The 22,398-nt window shown below is 45.2% G+C and overlaps 1 protein-coding gene and 1 long non-coding RNA gene across 4 annotated transcripts in view; one reads left to right on the forward strand and one right to left on the reverse strand.

Annotated features, from left to right (window-relative positions):
* The window catches only part of LOC137519132 (uncharacterized), a 32,748-nt gene extending 24,323 nt beyond the window's left edge, over positions 1 to 8,425 (reverse strand). Inside the window, exon 1 of the long non-coding RNA XR_011020968.1 lies at positions 8,362 to 8,425. This is a non-coding gene — a long non-coding RNA (uncharacterized lncRNA). The remainder of the gene's footprint in view (positions 1 to 8,361) is intronic.
* Positions 1 to 22,398, forward strand: part of OXR1 (oxidation resistance 1) — a 546,053-nt gene that overhangs the window by 306,042 nt on the left and 217,613 nt on the right. For all 3 annotated transcript variants that reach the window (XM_068237908.1, XM_068237907.1, XM_068237910.1), the window contains exon 3: positions 1,923 to 2,104. In XM_068237908.1, coding sequence (XP_068094009.1) covers positions 1,923 to 2,104 — 182 coding nt within the window. The remainder of the gene's footprint in view (positions 1 to 1,922; positions 2,105 to 22,398) is intronic.

Consider the following 22,398-nt stretch of genomic DNA (forward strand, 5'->3'; position numbering starts at 1 on the left):
TGACGTGATTATACTGTATGCAGGATGGGAACTGGTTAAAGTCGGCAGGTTTTTAAATGTGTATTTTTTTTCCTTTGAAACTTTAAAATCGATTTTCTCAAAAACTATAAGGCCGATTTGAATTTTTTTCCTCTTGTAGCCACTGGGGGCCCCGACAAGCTCTGGGCCCTGGGGCAGCTGCCTCCTTTGCCTCTATGGTAGCGCCGGCCCTGCCGCTAGTGGGCCCCTATGATCCAGGGGCCCCGGTGCAGCCACAACCTCTGCATCCCCTATTGCTACACCTCTGGCAGTAATATGTTCATAGCTCCCAACTGTCCCTTTTTCGGAGGGACGGTCCCTTTTTGGGAGCCCTGTCCCTCTGTCCCTCTTTCACCCTCATTTGTCCCTCTTTCATGACTTTGTCCCTCTTTCTATATAAATATTTATATTTCTATACTAAAAATGTGTTTGACTCTAAACTTTATTCCCAACCTTTAAATTGATATATTACTAATTTTAAAATGTTACTATGAAGGAAAATGAACCAAGATAGAAAGGAACAGTGTGGTTTGAATTATAAAACAACATATGTTTCTTATGAAAGCTTTATGGTATGCGTGACTAGAGGCGTGGTGAGGGGGTGACCAGGGTGTGGCAGGGGCGTGGCTTAAGTGTCCCTTTTTCTCATCTCAAAAAGTTGGGAGGTATGATATGTTCAGTTGCTATGGGGTGGGGCTGAGAGCCAATGGCACATCGCGATAGGGAGAGGGTGAGGTGAGAAGGAGAACAGTGTCCTTGGGTTGCCCTTGGCTGAGATGATCTGGCAGGTGGATCGCTGAAAACGTCTCATCTGTTTATGCTCAGTAAATTGATTTTAGCTACATCGGTTGTATGCATTATTGAATAAAGCCTCTTTTAAAGAGACACTGAAGCGAAAAAAAAATATGATATAGTGAATTGGTTGTGTACTATGAATAATTACTAGAAGATTAGCAGCAAAGAAAATTGTCTCATACTTTTATTTTCAGGTATATAATGTTTTTTCTAACATTTTCTGCATCATTCTATAATATGTGCAGATTACACAACACTCAGCATTCAAAATGAGTCTTTCAGAGCAGTCTGTGAAGTAATGACCTCTCTTCTAGCAGAGAAAAAGTAAACAGTTCACTTACAATTGAGATAATAAAAGTCAGATAACAGCCCTCTCCACGACTAACTTAGTCGGAGAGCTTAATGGCTTGTTTGCATAGAGATAACAACTGGAGTTTCTCAACTCTTCCTGTACTGGAAATAATTAGACTGATGTATCTGATCTTAATGTTTTATTTCTTAGCTGTACTACACATACAAATCATAATATCATAAATTTTTTTTCGCTTCAGTGTCTCTTTAATCAGTTTATATATTTTTGAGCGCCTCGTTTTTTTCCTTTCTCCTCTAGTTTAGTTTTTTCCTGTCAGCTTTTTCACTTCCTGGGAGCAGACTGTAGGCATAGTGAGCATTCCTGCAGCGCCCCCGAGAGCCAATTGCGCTCCTGACGAAGGCCTGGAATGCCTTTGACTTAAAATGGCCCTTAGCAGACATACTACTGTATATCATCAAGACCTAAATCTCTTATGACCTAATCTCCTAGGAATCCATTAATAAAACTTGTATACCAAATGGTTGTGACTGGAATCAGAATCAGAGGAGAAGGAACTTTCTAGTATAGCTAGGCAGAAATGAGGTATCGCACTACCAAAACATGCTAAAAACTTCCATAAGAAACCAACGAGACACCTATGCTCTTGTGAGTTGTGTGCAGACTGAACATACTGTATTTCTGGGCAGGACAGAAGTCTCCATGTTTACTAGAATATCTATCATTAACTTGTCTTGCCATGTGTTTTGCTGTGGTTCCCTAATAATTAACAGAGTTAATCTGCACCTTCCTGGTTTAGGCTGAAGAAGAAGTCTCAGTCTGTGGACATCAGTTCTCCATCATACAACCCCCTGGGAGATCCGTCACCACCACAAGCAAGCAGAGCACCCCCTGCTGCCAAAAGCGAAGAGGAGCACAACGTTGCAAACACTCAGCGACGCCACCCCAGGAGGGGCGACCTCAAAAGATGCTACACCATCGGTGAGTAATCACAGGAAACATCCTTGTTGTAAACTGTCCATCTTTTGGAGTGACAGTCCCTCTTTGGGAACCCAGTGCCTCTGTCCCTCTTTCTTCCTCATTTGTCCCTCTTTCAGGACTGATGTATAGATGTATGTAAATATATGTGTTTTTCAGCTGAAAAATGTGTTTAATTGGCTCCAAACATTATTCCCATCCTTTAATTAATATATTTCTTAATTCCAAATGTTACTATGAAGAAAAAACTAGGGATGATAGAATGGACAAGTGTGGTTTGAATTCTAAAATGACATCTTTTGCTTATGAATTTTTAGTGGTATGTGTGGCGAGGGGTGTGGTGAAGATGTGATTAGAGGTGTGTCAGGGGCGTGTCTCAAAGTTTCCCTCTTTCTCATCTCAAAAAGTTGGGAGGTATCAGGTATGGCCCATAGCAACAGTATAAGGATATGTGCTGCAGGCTATCTCTCAGGTCTATAGCTGACCTGGTAAGGATTGTTGCATTTGTTACATTGTTACATTTTCAAAAAAGGCTATGGGTTGTACTTCCTGTTTCTGTGCTCTATGATCAAATTCTCCACTAAATCATAACCTATTTTGGTTCCTGGACGTAGAAACTACGTCCAGGAACCATGCGCGCTACCGCGTGCTCCCGCGGCCGATCGCGCGCGGCTATGGTGCCCGATCACTGATTCCTCTCCCCCGTTGAAAAAGCGACAGCTTCTCTCGGAAGCTGTGCTTTTTCTGGCTGTTCCCTCCCCGATGCGTCACTCTAAGCGTGTGTTACGCTTAGAGTGACGTCATGTAAACAAACTCATGGCCGCCATCTTGTGGCCAAAAAGTAATACTACAACTGAAAGTAAAAAAAAAAAAAAATTAACACACATTTACATTATAAATGTATTGTTTACCTCCCACCCTCCCAAAACTACCCAAATAAAATGTTTACTATAAAAAAAAACCCATTGCGATAAAAAAACCAAAAAAAAACCATGTAAATATTTACCTAAGGGTCTAAACTTTTTAAATATCAATGTAAAGATGAAATATTTCTATATTTTTTTTATTTTAAACTTGTTAATAGTGATAGATGCAAAATGGAAAAAATGCACCTTTATTTCCAAATAAAATATTGTCGCCATACATTGTGATAAGGACATAATTTTAATGGTGTAATAACCGGGACATATGGGCAAATACAATACATGAGTTTTAATTATGGAGGCATGTATTATTTTAAAACTATAATGGCTGAAAACTGAGAAATAATGAATTTTTCCATTTTTTCTTATTCTTCCTGTTAAAATGCATTTACAGTAAAGTGGCTCTTAGCAAAATGTACCCCCCAAAGAAAGCCTAATTGGTGGCGGAAAAAACAAGATATAGATCAGTTCATTGTGATAAGTAGTGATAAAGTTATAGGCTAATGAATGGGAGGTGAACATTTCTCACGTGAAAAAGACGGAACGCGAATGGGTTAAGCTGGCCACTAACTGTCCAATTTCTAGCGAAAAATCGTTCGAGCGATCAGAAATTCTGATCGGATTGGTTGTAAATAATCTCCATTGGTGGACACAATCGATTATGAACGAGTGAAAAAATGTCGCCCGAATGAATTTTCGGCGAATGAAAATTTGGATTTTCTTGGTGGTCGTGATAGATAGGAAGCAATGATTGGTTAGTTGATGGTGTAGTGAACGATTTTTTGTCCGATCAGAATTTCTGATCGCTCGAACGATTTTTCGCTAGAAATTGGACCATTAGTGGCCAGCTTTAACTTATGCTGGGTACACACTATGAGATTTTCTGGTCGATTTACTGTCAGAACGATTATTTCCAACATGTTCGATTTGCTTTTCGATCGTTTTCCGAGCATTTTCCGATCGATTTCCTATTAAAGTGCACGGAAATCGATCGGAAAATGCTCGGAAAACGATCGAAAAGCAAATCGAACATGTTGGAAATAGTCGATCTGACAGTAAATCGACCAGAAAATCTCATAGTGTGTACCCAGCATTAGGATTTCTGAAATAAAAACGATGCAAAAATATTTTCTAAAATAATTACACATGCAATGTGTGTGTGTTGGGTGGGGCAGTCTCTTCTGCTGCTTGGTCTATAGTGTGATGACCATCCTTGCCACCTCATGCTGGAAGCAGGCTGTGAGCGGGAATTACCATAACCAATCTGCAGATTCTTGCCCACACGTAGACAGGTATCTGATACCAGGTGCTTCTAAGCAGAAACACATGCTCAGACGCCACATGAGGCATATTTTTTGGAAAACATGACACATGTTGTGTTACTGAACGCTGCCATTCAACTGCTTGTAATTGCAGCCGAACGGCGCTTGTGGCTGGCAGTCAAGTGGCTGAACTGCTGGACAAACGAGCAGTTCAGCTGTCAGTGGAAAAGAGGCCTAAGAGACTCTCAGTAACCTACAGTAACAAGACGACACATGTTGAGAGTTGGAGAACAAAGTTCTGTTTGCTCTTTCTTTAGGGTTCAGCCAGCCTCTAGCTTGGGACCTGTTTAATTATTGGACCAGAACAAAGAGAAGGAAGGTTGAAAGATTTGTGCCTGAATTTTCCGATGATCTTTGGACACAACCAAATTGCAGATACTCTTATTGGGTTCATATTTCAGTTGGAGAATGTGGTACAACAGAAATACAGCAGATTATTACTGAAATTATGAATTTGCTCACACCCATCAAGGGCTTGCTGAAACATGTGGTTCCACAGAACAGCCTAAAGCCAGGAACCCCCTAGAAATCGTTATCGCAATCACTAGCGTTTTTATTGAGCGTTTTGTAAGCGATTTCTTGAGCGTTTTCTGGCAATTTTGGTAGCCATTTTAAATGGTGTAAGCTTTTTGCCAGCGATTGTGTAGTGATTTTAAATCTGATTGGTCCTTGTAATTTATTATAATTTACTTTACAGTTTGCAGTAAATTAAAATCGCCCACAAATCGCTATGTGTAGTGATTCATGAGCGATCATGCCAGCATTTATATACTTTACATTGCAGAAATGCAAATGCAAATGCTAACGCTACCAAAATGCTGCATGTCCTGCGATAGCGATTTTGCTTATCACAATCGCTCCAGTGGAATTTGACCCATCCATTAACATTACCTGAGTACAAAACTTCAAAAACATTACCTGAGTGTTTAGGGAAATCACTAGCATTTTGAATCACTCCCTAAACGCTCAAAAAATCTCTGTAGTGGGTTCCAGCCCTAAAATAGGTGTCTGTGTTCTTCCATGAGGTAAAAGTGTACTGTTTGTTCTTAACATGGCAGGGTGGCCGTGGTAAGCCATTGTCACACCCCTACTGAGCTACATCTGGTTTATAACAGCAAAGTATGGAAATGTAGAAATATTTCTACTCTGCTAGATGCTGATAGTGACATCTGGAGGCCAGTTCTAAACTAGCTTTCCTCAGCTAAACCTCAGCTTATGATCATACGAAAGCCAGCATATTTTGAAACTTGTGTATTTAAAGTGAACCCGAGGTGAGAGGGATATGGAGGCTGACATATGTGTTTCCTTTTAAATAATGCACATTGCCTGGCTGTCCTGCTGACCCTCTGCCTCTAATACTTTAAGCCATAGACCCTGAACAAGCATGCAGATTAGATGTTTATGACAAATCTGACAAGATTAGCTGCATGCTTGTTTCATGTGTGCGATTTAGACCCTACTGGCCAGAAAAGTCAGCCGGACAGCCTGGCAACTGGTATTGTTAGAGAAAATAAATATGGCAGCTTCCATAGGTCTCTCACCTCAAGTTTCTTTTAAAGGTCAATTTTTATGATAGAAATGATAATTTCGCTGTTTAAAGGGAACCAGAGACGCCGGAATCCTAAAAAGAAAAAAAGATTTTATACATACCTGGGGCTTCTTCCAGCCCCATAAGCCTGCATCGTTCCCACGCCGCCATCCTCCGCTTCCTGGATCGCCGGTACCGGGTCCCGTCACTTCCGGCGGACGCGACCAAATGTCCGCATGAGCAGAGGCTCCCTCCATACCCTTACGCGTGCGGCTGCGCAGTATGCAGCTGCACGCGTACGGGTATGCCGGGAGCCCCTGTGACGTGCTGCCGCCGACTGGCCGACTGGCTGAAACTACGGGACCCGGTACCGCCGGATACAGGAAGCGGAGGAGGGCGGCGTGGGAACGATCCGTGCGTATGGGGCTGGAGGAAGCCCCAGGTATGTATAAAATCTTCTTTCTGGGGCCTCTGGTTCCCTTTAAGGTTCAGTTCGGAACAATGTGTATCAAGAACATGAAAAAAGCCTTATCTTTACATAGATTTATTTATTGCTTCAGAGGACTTGATGGAAAGTTTTACGAAACAAATAATTTCAAAGCTGCGCTTTCACTTTCAGCTGAGTGTGTGTTCTCATCATTTACAACCTTTTTGGTAAGGAGGGGGGGGGATCTGATTCAATGTGACACTGCACTGGTAAAAGGCATTTTCCCCTTTAAACTCTAATACCGATTTACTCAAGACCTATAAGGGCTGTATGAAAAAAATATTATTTTTCTTACATGTCCCTTGGGTTACCCGGGGTTACAAATACCACAACGGTGTTGATTTCATATATGGGTTTTTTTGCAACATTTGGCTGCAACTCTGCAGAGTTTTGACCGAGCGAAAATTAGCTAGTTTGGCTGTTGAATTAGTTTGGAATTTTTTCCTGCCTATCCCTAATAAGGTAATATAAATCCTGAGAGAGATGCATTGTGAGTTAATTAGCAAGTTGAGATTATTCATATATTTGACCCAGTGCACACCAAAAACCTCAAACACTAGAGGTTTTTGAAGCAGATTTCAGAGCGATTCTAGCCATGTTTAGAGAAGTTTTCTAAACATGCCTAGCGTTTTTTGGAGCGTTTTTGTGTAGCAGATTACAAATATTGTTACAGTAAAGCTGTTACTGATCAGCTTCTGTAACAAAAATGCCCGGAAAACAGCTCTGATCTAGCGTTTTTCATAGCGGTTTTTCACTTTCCTATACTTTAACATTGAGGCAGAACGTCTCAGAAATCTAAAAAATGCTGCAGCCCCCGAGTTAGCGTTTGTGGAAAAACGAACCGCTCTGGTGTGCACCATCCTATTCACTTTCATTAGCCAAGCGGTTTTCCCCCTGCAAGCATTTTCAAAAACGCTCCACAACTGCTCTGGTGTGCACAAGGCCTGTGTTTGTTTTTGTGGGCATTCCATATGTCTATATAGAGCTCATACTGTATGGAAACTCCATATACCAGGGGTAGGGAACCTATGGCTCGGGAGCCGGATGTGGCTCTTTTGATGGCTACATCTGGCTCACAGACAAATCAGTAGGGATTTACTAAGCTACACTGCTCAAGCAGCACAGCTTAACCTCCCTGGCGTTATGATTACTTTTGGCGCACGGCCGCGGGAGTTTTTTTTTGCCTATTCTCTTTTTCTGAACATGTAGCTAGCCTAGCACTAGCTACATGCTTCCCCCCTCCCTCGCGGCGTCCGCCCAGCCCCTCCTATTGCCGCCGGTGCATAATCCCAATAGGAAATCCTGTATGGGCTTCCCCCGTCGCCATGCCGACGATCGCGATGACGTCATCGATGTAATTGACGTCGTGACGTCAGGGGGAGTCCCGATCCACCTCATAGCGCAGCCTGGCCGTGATTGGCCAAGCTGCGCAAGGGGTCTGCGGGAGAGGGGCCTCTTTCGCGGCTGGTAGTGGTAGCATGCACCACTAACTTACTCACTCCCCCTAAAACTAATGGCTGCTCTAATTGTCCCACTCTGGGTCCTTTCAGGTCTAGTGACTTTGTAGGACGAGATCCCCACAGTTTTATTGGCCCAATAGGCTGCCTGTCACTTGCCTGGTGGATCAACTGTATACACATAACCAAAGCAACAGGGAAGTGAGCCCTCTGCTGCGCATGCCAGTTTGAAACATATTGTATGGCTCTCAGGAAAACACATTTGAAAATATGTGGCGTTTATGGCTCCCTCACCCAAAAAGGTTCCTGACCCCTGCCATATACTATCTATATACAGCTCAGGATATGTGGACACCCAATATAATGTAAATATACAGTTTATACTGTATTAAAAACTGTCACAATATATGGACACTCCGTATAATGTTGTTGGACACTTATCTGCACAGCTAATGGTGTATAGAGGTTCCAGTTCCGTAAATAATAATTACAGATTAATCCAATCTCACTGCTTATTTGTCTCTTTTATATGAAGCCAATTACTTTGAACGGGGCTGACTTGGCTGAGTATTGTGGGTGATGCTGGATATTGTCGTTGAAGCTGGTTATGGCTGTTGATGGTGGTTGTCATGGTTGCAGGGAGGATGTTTATCGTTGCATACGATGTTGGGATTCTGGGAAGCAGAAGAGGATTTGATGGGTTGCCCAAACTGCTGAATGTTGTTTTTTTTTTTTGTTTTTTTTTACATGTTACTTGCATGAGGTTGAAACTGAGTGTATATTTTAAACTACAATAACAAAAAAAAACAGTAAAATTCCTTTATAGTAAACTCCAAGGGGCTAGGAAAAGTAGTTAACTATTTCAGAAGTTTACTATATCAGAATTGATCATACATTGTATATTTATACAGTTGCATTTGCTAGGACCTGAGAACTGAGTTTACTATATCCAGAGGTTTACTATATCAGAGTTTTCTATAATGAGATTCTACTGTATTAACCACTTTCAACATTTGATATGTTGTCTTTGGAATATTTTCAATTAATGTCGGAGCTCCAGTTGGGTGCGCGGAGCATATGGCGGTACACTTCATCATCAGGTGTTATCATTTACAAAGGTCACCCAGCAAATGTTACTGTAATCTTCTGCCAATTACAAAGTCAGATATTAATGGGGCAACTTCCATGCCAAGTTCCTTAATAAGAGGAAACCTGGAATCATGAATATCAAATGCAATTCAGTCATGTCTGTTTCTCTGTGGCCAGAAAAAAACACATATATCCAGGCACCAGGGCCAGTTCTAGACTTTCTGCTGCCTGAGGCAAACTTGTGAGAATGCGCAACCCAATTCCCCCGAAACCCCCCCCCCCCTCCCAATTTGGAATGATCGCACAGCACCCGATAATTTACCCGGCTGCTCCATTTAATGTTCTCACGGACATGCTGCAGCTCAACAGTATGTGGCACTGTATGGGAGTGCTGGGAAGGTGTGGCACTGTATGAGTGTACTGGGAAGGTGTGGCACTGTATGGGAGTACTGGGAAGGTGTGGCACTGTATGGGAGTGCTGGGAAGGTGTGGCACTGTATGGGAGTGCTGGGAAGGTGTGGCACTGTATGGGAGTACTGGGAAGGTGTGGCACTGTATGGGAGTACTGGGAAGGTGTGGCACTGTATGGGAGTACTGGGAAGGTGTGGCACTGTATGGGAGTACTGGGAAGGAGTGGCACTGTATGAGAGTACTGGGAAGGTGTGGCACTGTATGCGAGTACTGGGAAGGTGTGGCACTGTATGAGAGTACTGGGAATGTGTGGCACTGCATGGGAGTACTGGGAAGGTGAGGCACTGTATAAGAGTACTGAGAATGTGTGGCAAAGTATGAGAGTAATGGGAATGTGTGGCACTGCATGGTAGTACTGGGAAGGTGTGGCACTGTATGGGAGTACTGGGAAGGTGTGGCACTGTATGGGAGTACTGTAAAGGTGTGGCACTGTATGTGAGTACTGGGAAGGTGTGACACTGTATGGTAGTACTGGGAAGGTGTGGCACTGTATTGGAGTACTGGGAAGGTGTGGCACTCTATGGAAGTACTGGGAAAGTGTGGCACTGTATGGGAGTACTGGGAAGGTGTGGCACTGTATGGGAGTACTGGGAAGGTGGGGCACTGTATGGGAGTACTGGGAAGGTGTGACACTGTATGGTAGTACTGGGAAGACGTGGCACTGTATGGGAGTATTTCGAAGGTGTGGCACTGTATGGGAGTATTTCGAAGGTGTGGCACTGTATGGGAGTACTGGGAAGGTGTGGCACTGTATGGGAGTACTGGGAAGGCGTGGCTCTGTATAGGAGAACTGAGAAGGCGGGGCACTGTATGGTAGTACTGAGAAGGTGTGGCACTGTATGGCAGTACTGGGAAGGTGGGGCACTGTATGGCAGTACTGGGAAGATCGGGCACTGCATGGGAGTACTGGGAAGGTGTGGCACTGTATGAGAGTACTGGGGAGGTGTGGCACTGTATGAGAGTACTAGGAATGTGTGGCACTGTATGAAGTTCTGGGAAGGTGTGGCACTGTATGGGAGTACTGGGAAGGTGTGGCACTGTATGGGAGTACTGGGAAGGTGTGGCACTGTATGGGAGTATTGGGAAGGTGTGGCACTGTATGGCAGTACTGGGAAGGTGGGGCACTGTATGAGAGTACTGGGAAAGTGTGGCACTTTATGGAAGTACTGGGAAGGTGTGGCACTGTATGGAAGTACTGGGAAAGTGTGGCCCTTTATGGGAGTACTGGGATGGTGTGGCACTTTATGGGAATACTGGTAAAGTGTGGCAATGTATGAGAGTACTGGGAAAGTGTGGCACTTTATGGGAGTAGTGGGAAGGAGTGGCACTGTATGAGAGTACTGGGAAGGTGTGGCACTGTATGAGAGTACTGGGAAGGTGTGGCACTGTATGAGAGTACTGGGAAGGTGTGGCACTATATGAGAGTACTGGGAAAGTGTGGCACTTTATGGGAGTACTGGGTAAGTGTAGCACTGTATGGGAGTACTGGGAAAGTGTGGCACTGTATGAGAGTACTGGGAAGGTGTGGCACTGTATGAGAGTACTGGGAAGGTGTGGCACTGTATGCGAGTACTGGGAAGGCGTGGCACTGTATGAGAGTACTGGGAATGTGTGGCACTGCATGGGAGTACTGGGAAGGTGAGGCACTGTATAAGAGTACTGAGAATGTGTGGCAAAGTATGAGAGTACTGGGAATGTGTGGCACTGCATGGTAGTACTGGGAAGGTGTGGCACTGCATGGTAGTACTGGGAAGGTGTGGCACTGTATGGGAGTACTGGGAAGGTGTGGCACTGTATGGGAGTACTGTAAAGGTGTGGCACTGTATGTGAGTACTGGGAAGGTGTGACACTGTATGGTAGTACTGGGAAGGTGTGGCACTGTATGGGAGTACTGGGAAGGTGTGGCACTCTATGGAAGTACTGGGAAAGTGTTGCACTGTATGGGAGTACTGGGAAGGTGTGGCACTGTATGGTAGTACTGTAAAGGTGTGGCACTGTATGGGAGTACTGGGAAGGTGTGACACTGTATGGTAGTACTGGGAAGACGTGGCACTGTATGGGAGTATTTCGAAGGTGTGGCACTGTATAGGAGTACTGGGAAGGTGTGGCACTGTATGGGAGTACTGGGAAGGCATGGCTCTGTATAGGAGAACTGAGAAGGCGTGGCACTGTATGAAAGTACTGGGAAGGTGTGGCACTGTATAGGAGTACAGGGAAGGTGGGGCACTGTATGGCAGTACTGGGAAGGTGGGGCACTGTATGGCAGTACTGGGAAGATCGGGCACTGTATGGGAGTACTGGGAAGGTGTGGCACTGTATGAGAGTACTGGGAAGGTGTGGCACTGTATGAGAGTACTGGGAAGGTGTGGCACTGTATGAGAGTACTGGGAATGTGTGGCACTGTATGAAGTACTGGGAAGGTGTGGCACTGTATGAAGTACTGGGAAGGTGTGGCACTGTATGGGTGTACTGGTAAGGTGTGGCACTGTATGGGAGTATTGGGAAGGTGTGGCACTGTATGGCAGTACTAGGAAGGTGGGGCACTGTATGAGAGTACAGGGAAAGTGTGGGACTTTATGGGAGTACTGGAAAGGTGTGGCACTGTATGGGAGTACTGGGAAAGTGTGTCCCTTTATGGGAGTACTGGGAAGGTGTGGCACTTTATGGGAGTACTGGGAAGGAGTGGCACTGTATGAAAGTACTGGGAAGGTGTGGCACTGTATGGCAGTACTGGGAAAGTGTGGCACTGTATGGCAGTACTGGGAATGTGTGGCACTGTATGAGAGTACTGGGAAGGTGTGGCACTGTATGTGAGTACTGGGAAAGTGTGGCACTTTATGGGAGTACTGGGAAGGTGTGGCACTGTATGGGAGTACTGGGAAAGTGTGGCACTTTATGGGAGTACTGGGAAGGTGTGGCACTGCATGGCAGTACTGGGAAGGCGTGGCACTGTATGAGAGTACTGGGAAGGTGTGGCACTGTATGGGAGTACTGGGAAGGTGTGGCACTGTATGAGAGTACTGGGAAAGTGTGGCACTTTATGGGAGTACTGGGAGGGAGTGGCACTGTATGGGAGCACTGGGAAGGTGTGGCACTGTATGGGAGTACTGGGAATGTGCAGCACCGTATGGCAGTATTGGGAAGGTGTGGCACTGTATGGGAGTATTGGGAAGGTGTGACGCTGTATTGGAGTACTGGGAATGTGCGGCACTGTATTGGAGTACTGGGAATGTGCAGCACTGCATGGCAGTACTGGGAATGTGTGGCACTGTATGGGAGTATTGGGAAGGTGGGGCACTGTTTGGGAGTACTGGGAAGGTGTGGCACTGTATGGGAGTACTGGGAAGGTGTGGCACTGTATGGGAGTATTGGGAAGGTGGGGCACTGTATGGGAGTACTGGGAATGTGCGGCACTGTATGGCAGTACTGGGAAGGTGTGGCACTGTATAGGAGTACTGGGAAGGTGTGGCACTGTATGGGAGTATTGGAAAGGTGTGGCACTGTATGGCAGTACTGGGAATGTGTGGCACTGTATGAAGTACTGGGAAGGTGTGGCACTGTATGAAGTACTGGGAAGGTGTGGCACTGTATGGGTGTACTGGTAAGGTGTGGCACTGTATGGGAGTATTGGGAAGGTGTGGCACTGTATGGCAGTACTAGGAAGGTGGGGCACTGTATGAGAGTACAGGGAAAGTGTGGGACTTTATGGGAGTACTGGAAAGGTGTGGCACTGTATGGGAGTACTGGGAAAGTGTGTCCCTTTATGGGAGTACTGGGAAGGTGTGGCACTTTATGGGAGTACTGGGAAGGAGTGGCACTGTATGAGAGTACTGGGAAGGTGTGGCACTGTATGGGAGTATTGGGAAGGTGGGGCACTGTATGGGAGTACTGGGAATGTGCGGCACTGTATGGCAGTACTGGGAAGGTGTGGCACTGTATAGGAGTACTGGGAAGGTGTGGCACTGTATGGGAGTATTGGAAAGGTGTGGCACTGTATGAGAGTACTGGGAATGTGTGGCACTGTATGAAGTACTGGGAAGGTGTGGCACTGTATGAAGTACTGGGAAGGTGTGGCACTGTATGGGTGTACTGGTAAGGTGTGGCACTGTATGGGAGTATTGGGAAGGTGTGGCACTGTATGGCAGTACTAGGAAGGTTGGGCACTGTATGAGAGTACAGGGAAAGTGTGGGACTTTATGGGAGTACTGGAAAGGTGTAGCACTGTATGGGAGTACTGGGAAAGTGTGTCCCTTTATGGGAGTACTGGGAAGGTGTGGCACTTTATGGGAGTACTGGGAAGGAGTGGCACTGTATGAGAGTACTGGGAAGGTGTGGCACTGTATGGGAGTATTGGGAAGGTGGGGCACTGTATGGGAGTACTGGGAATGTGCGGCACTGTATGGCAGTACTGGGAAGGTGTGGCACTGTATGAGAGTACTGGGAAAGTGTGGCACTTTATGGGAGTACTGGGAAGGTGTGGCACTGTATGGGAGTACTGGGAAAGTGTGGCACTTTATGGGAGTACTGGGAAGGTGTGGCACTGCATGGCAGTACTGGGAAGGCGTGGCACTGTATGAGAGTACTGGGAAGGTGTGGCACTGTATGGGAGTACTGGGAAGGTGTGGCACTGTATGAGAGTACTGGGAAAGTGTGGCACTTTATGGGAGTACTGGGAGGGAGTGGCACTGTATGGGAGCACTGGGAAGGTGTGGCACTGTATGGGAGTACTGGGAATGTGCAGCACCGTATGGCAGTATTGGGAAGGTGTGGCACTGTATGGGAGTATTGGGAAGGTGTGACGCTGTATTGGAGTACTGGGAATGTGCGGCACTGTATTGGAGTACTGGGAATGTGCAGCACTGTATGGCAGTACTGGGAATGTGTGGCACTGTATGGGAGTATTGGAAAGGTGGGGCACTGTTTGGGAGTACTGGGAAGGTGTGGCACTGTATGGGAGTACTGGGAAGGTGTGGCACTGTATGGGAGTATTGGGAAGGTGGGGCACTGTATGGGAGTACTGGGAATGTGCGGCACTGTATGGCAGTACTGGAAAGGTGTGGCACTGTATAGGAGTACTGGGAAGGTGTGGCACTGTATGGGAGTATTGGAAAGGTGTGGCACTGTATGGTAGTACTGGGAAGGTGTGGCACTGTATAGGAGTGCTGGGAAGGTGTGGCACTGTATGGGAGTACTGGGAAGGTGTGGCACTGTATGGCAGTATTGGGAAGGTGTGGCACTGTATGAGAGTACTGGGAAGGTGTGGCACTGTATGAGAGTACTGGGAAGGTGTGGCACTGTATGAGAGTACTGGGAAGGTGTGGCACTGTATGTAAGCACTTGGAAGGTGTGGCACTGTATGGGAGTACTGGTAAGGTGTGGCACTGTATGGGAGTGCTGGGAAGGTGTGGCACTGTATGAGTGTACTGGGAAGGTGTGGCACTGTATGGGAGTACTGGGAAGGTGTGGCACTGTATGGGAGTACTGGGAAGGTGTGGCACTGTATGGGAGTACTGGGAAGGTGTGGCACTGTATGGGAGTACTGGGAAGGTGTGGCACTGTATGGGAGTACTGGGAAGGGGTGGCACTGTATGAGAGTACTGGGAAGGTGTGGCACTGTATGGGAGTACTGGGAAGGTGTGGCACTGTATGGGAGTACTGGTAAGGTGTGGCACTGTATGGGAGTGCTGGGAAGGTGTGGCACTGTATGAGTGTACTGGGAAGGTGTGGCACTGTATGGGAGTACTGGGAAGGTGTGGCACTGTATGGGAGTATTGGGAAGGTGTGGCACTGTATGGGAGTATTGGGAAGGTGTGGCACTGTATGGTAGTACTGGGAAGGTGTGGCACTGTATGGGAGTACTGGGAAGGTGGGGCACTGTAAGGCAGTACTGGGAAGGTTGGGCACTGTATGGGAGTACTGGGAATGTGGAGAACTGTATGGGAGTACTGGGAAGGTGTGGCACTCTATGGGAGTACTGGGAAGGTGAGACATTGTATGGGAGTACTGTGAAGGTGTTGCACTGTAGGGGAATTCTGGGAAAGTGTGGCACTGTATAGTTGGGCGGGGCAAAGTTTCAAGGGAAGTTAGTGGGTGCCCTGGTCTTCCTAAGTGCATATAGGAAAGGCTCTGCAATACTGTATACCAATACTTGCAGCACCTTTTGGTATCCACAGCTGTGTCATTTTACTAACATGCCCCTCACAGCTTCGCTACAGTTGACATGACTGACCTAAGTACAAGGTTATAATTTGCAATCATATCTTACAGTCTTGTCTTTTTTTAACTCACATATTTTCCATAAAACGTTCCCTCTGAAGCATGCCTTTGTGGAGAGAGCACCAATCTGCTCCGCTCATTTGATAAACATCCGCTACGGATGGCGCGTGCGATTCTTTAATGACTTTGCCCATTAGGTGGGTGTCTGGGGAGCGGGGCTGGATGAGGAGCGTCTCGCACACATACTGCGGAGGGAAGGAGCATCTGCTTGTTGAGCGGGATAATCAGAGAGGGGGAGGCTATTTTGGATGTCGGAGCTCCAGTTGGGTGCGCGGAGCATATGGCGGTACACTTCATCATCAGGTGTTATCATTTACAAAGGTCACCCGGCAAATGTTACTGTAATCTTCTGCCAATTACAAAGTCAGATATTAATGGGGCAACTTCCATGCCAAGTTTCTTAATAAGAGGAAACCTGGAATCATGAATATCAAATGCAATTCAGTCATGTCTGTTTCTCTGTGGCCAGAAAAAAAACACATATATCCAGGCACCAGGGCCAGTTCTAGACTTTCTGCTGCCTGAGGCAAACTTGTGAGAATGCGCAACCCAATTCCCCTGAAACCCCCCCAATTTGGAATGATCGCACAGCACCCGATAATTTACCCTGCTCCATTGAATGTTCTCACGGACATGCTGCAGCTCAACACAATATCACACTAGCTGGCTGTGACTGAGAAACAAACTGCTCACCCTCAGCCAGTTAGCCGTCCTGCATTCCTCCTCAGTCAGGGCAGCATTGCCATCTCCTCCCTTCTGCTGTCCAAGTCAAATGCAACATTACTGCTCTCCTGCCTCCCCCCACCTCACTCACTGTCAGACTCCTCACACAGCACAACAAGCTGCTTTTCCCTGGTGATGACCTCTTCACCTCACTCTCCTCTTGCTTCTCCTCCTACTCTGACTGCAAGCTGTTAGTGTAAACACCGTACATACATGCTGCCCCTGTAATCTCTGCATCTGATGCAAATGTTTCACCTTGCTTCATGAGAAATATATATTATGCAAACTGCGCCCACTGCAATCATTCTATAGCTTTTATGAATTTTGAGTGTTCGCTATCAAAAAGTCCACAGTCATGAATATATATAAATTTGTATGACAGCGCTCCTCTTCTTATATCCTTACAACAAGATGTACACCACCTCAAAGCCAGGTGGGTCTAGCGCATATAACAATCCACAACGATCTGATGTATCTGATGATCAAGTATCAAAATTGTTTAATCCAGATTCCTGTAAATTCTGCTGTGTTCTGGAAGATTATTCTAAATATATTGCCTGCTTCTCCTGGATGCTCTGCCCAGGACTTTGTCCATGCAGTGGAAAGTTATAGAGATCTATGCTCTGTTGGACAGCCTTTTCCTCCTTAGCCTGGCTGCTCTGCTCAGTCTCATTATCCGAAATGGGCGAGGGAAGAAAGCAAGCAGAAGAGGCTGACGATGTGCCCAAGTGTCAGAAATGCGATTCACTTTGCTCACTTGCGACAGGTGATCTCAGGCAGACCGACCCTTCCAGAGAGCCATAGCAGAGGGTCGGTCTGCCTGGGATCACCTGTCGCAAGTGAGCAAAGTGAATCGCGTTTCTGACACTTGGGCACATACAAGGCACATCGCCTCAAGTTAGGACATTTAAATAAGTCAGTTTACCCTTCGCACACTCACATGTAAATGTCTATACAAATGCAGGGTTTAATCCAGTGCACTCCCCCCTTCCCCTGTCTATGACACACAGCTTATGCTGGTGTGTGTGTGGTGCATATGGATATATTTTGTTAGCTTCCTTGTGAGTTAAAGAGAAACTCAGACCAAGAATTGAACTTTATCCCAATCAGTAGCTGATACCCCCTTTTACATGAGAAATCTATTCCTTTTCACAAACAGACCATCAGGGGGCGCTGTATAATAATAATAATTGTGGTGAAACCCTTCCCACGAGAAGCTCTGAGTACCGAGGTACTTCTGGCAGTTTCCTGTCTGTGAATCCTGTTGCATTATATGAAATAGCTGTTTACAGCTGTTTCCAACTGCCAAAACAGCATGCAGCAGCTACATCACTTGCCAGCAGTAAAAATGTCACCATGTGATAAATGTCAGAATATAAATCATGGATTTAAAAGATTTTACAATGGGCAAACACTGACTTAATCATTTATACATAATTATTGTAAAAATGAAGCACTTTTTTTATTACATTATTTTCACTGGAGTTCCTCTTTAAGTCTAATGCACTATCTGTCCCAGGAGAGGATGTCAGGATATGTGCTCCTCATCTTTAGATAGGTTTAATGCAATTAATGTTTGCATGTCTGCACTATGCATGTTGCAGGGCTAAAGTTAGGACACCTATGGATACTGGGGTACCTCTGCTCGGAGTAGGTGACTATGCAAGAGAATAAATTCTTTTGTACTAGGACCCCAGATTTTAACTTAGCTGTAGGGATAGAAATGGTTCCTGGATGATTGATTTCTGTGAATGTATTTGTATGAACATTTGCATGTGAGTGTGCGAAGGGTTAACTGACTTTGCCATTGGCCAACGCTGTAACATTTGAAAAAGGTGTCATACCAATAGAGACAATGAACAGCATGAACATGTGGTGTCGCTTCCATACATTGGCAGATGGGGCTGCAGATATGATCATCAGATAAGATACCTAACTATCTGATTAAATCTAATCAGAGGGGGGGGTCTATTGCTGCAATAAGTCTGTTTGGTGTGGAATCTATTGGGAATCGTTGAAACCACCTCCAACTGCAGACCCCACTCCCCCCATGTAAAATGTAAAGCCCTTCCCACTCCAATGGTAGGAGTAGCTTTGTCTCACTTAACCGTCAGCGTGCCTCTTCCTCTCTGTCCTTCTCCAGCCTCTGGATCCCAATGAGGCTTCAGCAGAGGGGATCCAGCACTGGCAGCCCCTCCCCCCCCCCAAAAAAAACCCCCAGTAACAAGTGGCCGCTGTGTGTAGGTGCTTTAGCGGCTGCGCAGTAGAGTGGGCATGATCGGGCTTGGCCATTTCCAACAGAACCTGAGGGGAAAGCTGCTATGTCACTTGTGCGTACCACTGACAAGCAGACTTTCGAGGGTCCCGGTCAGGGGCGGATCTGGGTAATATAGAGCCTATGGCAAACACTGAAATTGTCAGCAGATGTTTGACACCGAGAAAAGCTAGCATGCGTAAATTAGCTTACATTCTTTCAAGCTAATTGAAACACACACATTATTAGCTTGATCCAGCCAGTAAGGGACAAGCAGCTGCACACTGATGACATCGTTGCACATCCCAGCAGCACAGTGATCTTTGTTTTCCTTTCAGAAACAGGTTGGCAATTGTTTCAGCGGTGCGTAGCATAATCAGCTGAAGTGTATATTGCCAATTTTTCACCACTTAATAAATAGGCCCCTTAGCGAATTATGCCTTGGAGTAGCTCAGAGATATTGTAAGAAGATTAATTACCATCAAGTGCTATTATTGCCTGCGCTGCGCAGCACATCTGTGTATTCAGCCTGAGCTTCCCATACATTGCCGGCCGTGGTCAGGCCTGATAACTCCCATGATGCCTCTCAGCGGCCCATCCATAGCATGGCCGACATCCGAGGTGACGCACGGCTAAATGGAAGTCAACATATGAATTACCACCGTGGCTCCAAAGCATCTAATAGTTCCCCAACGAGTCATAAAATACGATAGACTTCACGCTTAACAACCACTTTTATGTATTTCATTCCCTAATACCCAGCAATGCCGCTGCTCTTGTGCTTTTAATATGTGTTGCCGGGGAGAAGTGTCTTAAAGTGTGATGGACGAACATCCAAGGGAAGGTCGTGACGGGAATGTGCGCCTCGGCAACAACATCATTCCATTATATTGTTGTTCTGGCACCCCCAGGATCTCCACTTTCCTCTTAAATAAGATGTCTAGAAAGAAACGCTCTGTGCTACAAAGAAAGCATTGCCGCTTTGTGACATTTATATCCATGTCTGTTCTCTTCATTTCTTAGAAAAACCTTTTTTCACATTTCCAGTAGATGAGGATACGATTTCATGTACATGGATGTTTTTTTGTTGTACAGTCCCAGCCACCACAGTGCCCAGAATTCATTCTCTTCCCCTATTTATTAAAGAGGGATCGACATCCATAAAATCTAATTCCAATTACCCGCTGCTCTGTGTTTATTATGAAGTCTACACCGTGAACCTGCATTGCAAGCATTCCAATATAATCAAAAATGTTTCTGCTGTTATGAATTTTATTTGTCATCCTGGCTTCTTTCTGGTACAGTACATTGTCTGGGAAATGTAATATTGTTATCTCTCCTCCAACATTCCTGCTTCTCACTGATTGGCTGGGGGCAGTTCACTGTGACATGAGACTAAGAACGGAAATACACCTCACCCCTCTACAGTAAGCGCTGAAATACAATCTATCTGTGCTCATGTGTGTTTACAAAGCAAGCTAGATATGACAGTGCACTTTCTAGGAGAAAAAAAGAGTAAGGGAGGAAATGACATCAGGATTGGCTTCTGTCAGAAGCAGTAAAGATGGAAAATGCCTGGAAAAGTTTTCTCTTTCTTTACTATATGAAATTCACTAAAATCAAAACGTGGTCAGTACAATACATATGTTATGTAAGTACAACAAGTATTTATCTATTTATTTATGTGTTTTTTTCCTGGGATAGTTTGTTTGACCCTCGTGCTTTAAGGTTTTCTAGTTTTTCTATCATTTTAAGTACACCTGACGGGAAAGGGATATGGAGGCTGCCATATTTATTTCTCTTTAAACAATACCAGTTGCCTGACGTCATTCTGATCTTTTATGCATCAGTAGTGTCTGAATCACACACCTGAAACAAGCATATGCCTAATGCAGTCAAACCTCAGTCAAACATCTGATCTGCATGCTTGATAAAAGTCTTTAACTAAAAGTATCAGAGGCAGTGGATATGCAGGACAGCAAACACGCTGGAACACCAGGGAGCAGATACACACAGCCGCATGCCATCATCTCACCGCTAAGCAGCCAATCTCCAGCAGGATTGCGGGACAGACCCCGCCCACCTATGTGTTATGTCCGCCTCCATGTGGACTTCGTCAGGGTCTGCGTGGCTTGTCTCTAAGGGAACCTGATGTGAGAGACACATGGAGGCTAATATATTTATTTCCTTTTAAACAATGCAGATTGCCTGGCTGACCTGCTTCTAGTACTTTTAAGCCATAGACTCTGACCAAGCATGCAGATCAGAGGTTTCTGACAAAAATCTGACAAGATTAGCTGCATGATTGTTTCAGGTGTGTGATTCAGACACTACTGACTAGAAAGATCAGCAGGACTGCCAGGCAACTGGTATTGTTTAAAATAAATTAAATATGGCAGCCTCCATGTCTCTCTCACCCCCCGGTTCCTTTCAAGGGTTATTCATACTTGGATCACAAGTACAAACTTTCACAGAATAGGGAAACAGATTCTACCACTTAATGTGTGGGTTCTCACATCCCACCACTTAAAGGGAACTCGAGTTGAGAGAGATATGGAGGCTGACATGTTTATTTCCTTTCAAACAATGCACATTGCCTGGCTGTCCTGCTGATGCTCTGCCTCTAATATTTTAAGCCATAAACCCTGAACAAGCATGCAGCAGATCAGATGTCTATGACAAACCTGACAAGATTAGTTGCATGCTTGTTTCAGGTGTGTGATTTAGACCTTACTGACCAGAAATATAAGCAGGGCTGCCAGGGCAGGCAGCTGGTATTGTTTAAAAGGAAATAAATATGGCAGCTTCCATAGGTCTCACACCTCAGGTTCCTTTAAGTTTGGGTCCTTTAACACTCTTCTCTTGAAACCTGCATCTCCAGAATAGCATATTGATGTGGTCCCTGGCATAAGCACACTTGGATGTAGTATATAACTACAGAGTAATGAGGGGCAGAGCCAGGGGCTCATAAGCAGGAAGCCGTGATGCTGGTGGGTTTCTGCAGGGACAAAGAGGGACATCGCTAAAGAGTACATTAATCACAGCAGACAGACCTGCCAAGTGTTATGTTTTCGCCGTGGCACTAACGATTTGCAGCCTCTATCACGGCATCACAGGGCACAGGTCAAATGTCCCGACTTTTTTTTACAGAGCAGAAGAGTTTGCAGTTACCTGTTTCACTGCCCTGAGTCTTTGCAGAGAACACTAAAATACATGCATCACATCATACTCTGCAGCTTTGCCTCACGCTGAACTTTATCAGCAGCACAACAACATAAAACTCCTGGCTCAGCAGGAATTTCTTTGAAGTTGATAGAGAGTGAGATAGAGATCTCTACCCTGGCTATCTGATTACAGAGCATCTTAATAGTGAGGTGGATATCTTATCCTTCAATATGCCTGTGAAGTGCTAGAAATCCTGTATGGATCAATCCTATTGGTTGCATTCCTCTGTGTTATTGCTTTTATTAATAACCCATATCGAGGCACAAAATCCTTAATTAGGGTTAGTTGTGTGATTTTACGCATTTACAGTCCTGGGACTAGAGTCATGCACTTGTAGGCACTGTGTTAACATTTCTGATATGTGAAGTTTTTTTTTGCTAGAAATAAAGAATTTAATATTTTGCACATTTCAGTCTTTATTTTCTTATTTAATATATTCATAACTCTTCATGTAGAGCTGTTTACTGTAATTTATATCCTTTATAGCATATGTGTGCTGTGATCATTCTTTAAATAACTTGCCTATCATCGCTCCATGTGCC

The sequence above is a fragment of the Hyperolius riggenbachi genome, chromosome 5, assembly GCF_040937935.1.
Source record: "Hyperolius riggenbachi isolate aHypRig1 chromosome 5, aHypRig1.pri, whole genome shotgun sequence".
NCBI lineage: Eukaryota > Metazoa > Chordata > Amphibia > Anura > Hyperoliidae > Hyperolius > Hyperolius riggenbachi.